This window comes from Colobus angolensis, unplaced genomic scaffold, assembly GCF_000951035.1.
Source record: "Colobus angolensis palliatus isolate OR3802 unplaced genomic scaffold, Cang.pa_1.0 Scaffold100, whole genome shotgun sequence".
Classification (NCBI taxonomy): Eukaryota; Metazoa; Chordata; class Mammalia; order Primates; family Cercopithecidae; genus Colobus; species Colobus angolensis.
The window spans coordinates 9,405,384-9,410,534 of NW_012110920.1; the positions used below are offsets into that span (position 1 = coordinate 9,405,384).

The 5,151-nt window shown below is 37.8% G+C and overlaps 1 protein-coding gene across 1 annotated transcript in view; it reads left to right on the plus strand.

The window, feature by feature from the left end:
- PPP2R5A (protein phosphatase 2, regulatory subunit B', alpha) overlaps positions 1–5,151 on the plus strand; it is a 74,498-nt gene that overhangs the window by 54,211 nt on the left and 15,136 nt on the right. Inside the window, 2 exon segments of the mRNA XM_011938537.1 lie at positions 367–459; positions 4,250–4,440. Of these exon segments, the coding sequence (XP_011793927.1) occupies positions 367–459; positions 4,250–4,440 (284 nt within the window).

Genomic DNA, 5,151 nt, shown 5'->3' on the forward strand with positions numbered 1-5,151 from the left:
CCAGACTCAAGGGATCTTCCTACCTCAGCCTCCCAGTAGCTGGGACAATAGACACACGCCACCATGCCTGGCTAATTTTTTGATTATTTGTATAGACAGAGGTCTCACCATGTTGTCCAGGGTGGTCTCAGACTCCTGGGCTCAAGTGATTCTCCCACGTCAGCTTCCTAAAGTATGTTGGGAGTACAGGCACGAATTTTTAAAAAAAATTTTTTTTATCAACTCATTACATTTTCAGATCTCATTATGAGATCTGAAATCTCCCTACTAAGTTGGTAAGAACAGGTGTGTTTTTGATATGAAGTGATAATTTAGGGTAATATTTTATAACCATCATCTTAGCTTTTATTTGACTTTCTCTCATAGTTGGTATATGAATTCTTCTTGAGATTTTTGGAGAGCCCTGATTTCCAGCCTAGCATTGCAAAGCGATACATTGATCAGAAATTCGTACAACAGGTAAGGAACTCTTTTGTCTTAGATTCTCTTATATTCATCTTAGCAATGATTTATTAACTTATGATTAAAATAGAGTAGTCTTTCAAAACTTGAATGGTTTATTTTAATTTGACAGCACTTAATATTACTGCCAAACAATTAGAATAAAAGTGAAGTAGCTCTGAGAGTATAAGAGTATTTTTATCAAGGGTAAGCGTCTAATAAAGTCAATCAAATTATCCTATTTAATCCTAAAGTATCATAGTTATTTTATAAATATCAGAAAAACAAGCCTTTCTGCAGTATCTAAGAAAATTTGGTATGACCATTCAATCCAAGGGAAATCTTTTGTTTTACATTTGTAAGTCTTTGAACTTGACATATATTTTAAGCATTGGGACTTTGAAATGACAGGGGAAAAAAGGACTAGAATCATTGTGAGGAATTTGGGCTTTAGGCTCCTTTCCTGTCATTACGTATCAATTACTTTTCCCTTTTTCTTTCCTTTTTGCACCTAAGCATCCCACCACCCAATTTCTAAACCACAGATAAAATGGAATCATTAAGAATATAAGGAGGTAGAGTTAATTGTGATGCTTTCTTTCTTTCTTTTTTTTTTTTTTTGAGACGTAGTCTCGCTCTGCCGCCCAGGCTGGAGTGCAGTGGCCGGATCTCAGCTCACTGCAAGCTCCACCTCCTGGGTTTATGCCATTCTCCTGCCTCAGCCTCCCGAGTAGCTGGGACTACAGGCGCTCGCCACATCACCCGGCTAGTTTTTTGTATATTTAGTAGAGACGGGGTTTCACCGTGTTAGCCAGGATGGATGCCTTCTTTCTTTTTATAAACTGGTTATTAGCTGTTATTTTTAGAACCTACATATTCACAATTTCTAAGAAGGTATTTTTATTTTCAAAACCTTTTCAAAAATTTAAAGGCCTCTTTTTTTTTTTTTTTTTTTTTTTTGAGAGGGAGTCTTGCTCTGTTGCCCGGACTGGAGTGCAGTGGTGCAACCTCAGCTCACTTTATCCTCCACCTCCCGGGTTCAAGCAATTCTCCTGCCTTAGCCTCCCAAGTAGCTGGGACTACAGGCACGCACCACCATGCCCTGCTGATTTTTTTTTTTTTTTTCTATTTCTAGTAGAGATGGGGTTTCACCATGTTCGCCAGGCTGGTCTTGAACTCCTGGCCTCAAGGGATCCTCCCGCCTCAGCCTCCTAAAGTGCTGGGATTATAGGTGTGAGGCACCGCACTGGCCTAAAGGCCCCTTTTTAACTATACGGAATTGGCCGGCCCCCCAAAAAATTGTGAAGTAGACCAAGCCTTTCTAGGCCTTTCTAGGCCTGAGTATGCAGGCCTCTTTAGGAATTTGATGCTGAGGCCAGGATTAAAATCATTGCAAGGACCTTTCCTATCCTTCAGACTACTTTGTATGTGCCCTATGATAAAGATTCTACGAATGTGAGTTTGGTATGTTTAGAGCTCATTTTTGGTCATTCGTAACTACCCTTGACCTCATATAAAGTATTCTGAGCAGTTGCTGTGAAAGATTGATAAATGGAGAACATTATCAGCCTAAAATATTTCCTTGAACCACTGAAGTAGCTCTTCATAAACTATAAAGAAATATTAGGTGTGTATTAACAGTAACATATACATTTTAATCATGACTAAAAATTAGATTAAATGGAGTTATGTTATTTTGGTAATTGTAAATGAACACCTGTTTATTTCCTTGTGCAGTTCTTGTGTGGGATACAGTAGGGAGGTCTAGTAATGCCATATGAAATTGTATTTAATACAATAACAGGTTGAGGGGAACAGTTGCCTTAGTGCTTTGTTAGTCTAGAGCTTGAGGTGTTTAGGCTGCAGTATTATTTTGTGCTGTGAGGGCAACAAGAAGAAAACTGGTGGAGCAGGATCTGTTTTCTACCTTCTACTTTAAATGTTTGAATTATCTGAGAAGCTAGGGCCCAGTAATTGCTTTTAGCAGTTTATATGGCTGTTTCTCTCTTGTTGCCTAGGCTGGAGTGCAGTGGCTGGATCTTGGCTCACTGCAACCTCTGCCTCCCAGGTTCAAGTGATTCTCCTGGCTGAGCCTCCCAAGTAGGTGGGACTGCAGGTGTGCCGACATGCCTGGCTAATTTTTGTTTGTACTTTTAGTAGAGACAGGGTTTCACTATGTTGGTCAGGCTGGTATCAAATACCTGACCTCAAGTGATCTGCCCGCCTTGGCCTCTCAAAGTGCTGGGATTACAGTTGAGAGCCACTTTGCCCGGCTGCTCTTTTTAATTAGAATAATTTGATCTGAACTTACTAGGTATATTAACAAAAATTCTCATATTCCATGGATATGTTTTGCTGGAGTCTCATGAGGGCCTCAACAGCCTAGCAAACAAAGAATGGAAACTATAAGTATGTCAGTTGTTTTGGGAGATATAAATATGACTTAAGTCATCCACTGTGGTTTCAGATGCATGTGTTAGCAATTATATATAATTCAAAACAAAATGGAATAAGAACTTCTGATGAGGTACAGAGCTTGCTATCTTTATTGTAATTATAAACACGAAAGTTCAGAACATAAAATTCCTTGACAGCTTTACAGATACTTGTACTCTAAAAAGAATATTTTATGTTTTTCTAAGAAAATCCAATGTTTAAAATATAATATTGGTTTTTTGGACAGAAGAAATTAAGTTTCTTTACCATTTTAAATGGAAATTTGAGATTTTGACTTTAACTTTTTCTAAAGTCTCTTCTCTCAGGTTTTGCTGAAAAGTTGTGCAGAATGTAGGAGTGCGCTGATTAGGCCAACTGAGGTATAGGAGAGTGCTGATTGTGGAACTGGTTTAAAATTTTTTAGCTATTTGCTAAGCTGAAAAAGCTATGGACTGGGCATAGTGGCTCACGCCTATAATCCTGGCACTTTGGGATGCTGAGGAAGGTGGATTGCTTGAACTTAGGAGTTTGAGACCAGCCTGGGCAACATGGTGAAACCCCGTCTCTACCAAAAAATATATAAATTAGCTGGGCATGGTGGCATGCGTCTGTAGTCCCAGCTAGTTGGGAGGCTGAGGCAGGAGGATCTCTTGACCCCAGGAGGTCGAGGCTGCAGTGAGTTGTGATTGCATCACTATCCTCCAATCTGGGCTACAGAGCAAAACTCTGTCTTTAAAAAAAAAAAAAAAAAAAAATTGGCCTCATCTTATATTCTAGTGTTATTTTATATCTGATTTCTATTCTATTAGTATGTATCTGCCAATATTTTATCCTAATAACTGAACATTAATTTTTCAACTGTTGGCATGGTAACTATCTTGAATTTATTGTAAATTCACAAGAAGTCTTAGTATGTGTACATCTTTCTATTAAACTAGAAATATACATTTACACATGGATTTTTTTTAAACTATTTGATGACTTGCAATCTAAAAACTTAAAAGATTTTCCATGTAGTTTTGACTTTCAAAAAGCATTAAAAATCCCAAATTTTAACACTCCAAAATTGTGAGCCTGTTTAGTATTCAAGAGTAGGATGGAATTTTAAAATCAGTGGGAAGGTAAAGAAAAATCCACTTTTTGAAATATTTATATTTATTGTAAATGTCATATTTTGAAGTGAAATAAGTGGGAAGAAATATTCCCTAAGCTTTTCCTCAACTTCGTTACTTAGCAAGAATAAAGTCAATGTGGTAAGGCAGAACTCTAAAAAATTTTTAAAAGATATCATGGATAATCTTTTAAATCAAAATTAGAATAAAGCTTTAGCTCAATTATTTTTTAAAAGTAATTTCTCAGATTTCTTTTAAAGCTCCTGGAGCTTTTTGATAGTGAAGATCCCAGAGAACGTGACTTCCTGAAGACTGTTCTGCACCGAATTTATGGGAAATTTCTTGGATTAAGAGCATTCATCAGAAAACAAATTAACAACATTTTCCTCAGGTAAATTAATCATTTATTGTATATTGCACCTCTTCCTCCTACATATCTTCTTGTATTCAAGTTGTCTTTGTTTTTTGAGACAGGGTCTCACTCTGTCATCCAGGCTGGAGTACAGTGGTGAGAACATAGCTCATTGTAGCCCCCATCTCCCAGACTCAAGCAATCTTCCTCTCTCAGCCTGCCAAGTAGTGGGACGACAGGTGTGCACCACCACGCCTGGCTAATTTTTTTGACTTTTAGTAGAGACAAGGTCTATGTACTATGTTGCCCAGGCTGGTCTTGAACTCCTGAACTCAAGCAATCCTCTTATGTGGGGCCTATCATTTGCTTGTAGTCATCCCTTAGTATCTGTGGCGGACTGATTCCAAGGCCCCTGCTAATACCAAAATCCAAAGTCCCTTATATAAAATGGCATAGTATTTGCATATAACGTCCACACATCCTCCTGTATACTTTATCTCTAGATTACTTATAATAATACAGTGTGAATGCTATGCAAATATATGTTATTCTATATTTTAAATTTATTTATTTTTAAAAAATATTTTTGATCTGTAGTTGATTGAATGCACAGATATGGAACCTGCGGATACAGAGAGCCAAGTGTACTTTATAAATATTAATCTGTTAAGTAGTTGCTTCAGATCAGGAGATTTCTTTTTTTTTGTTTTTTTGAGACGGAGTCTCGCGCCCAGGCTGGAGTGCAGTGGCCGGATCTCAGCTCACTGCAAGCTCCGCCTCCTAGGTTTATGCCATTCTCCTGCCTCAGCC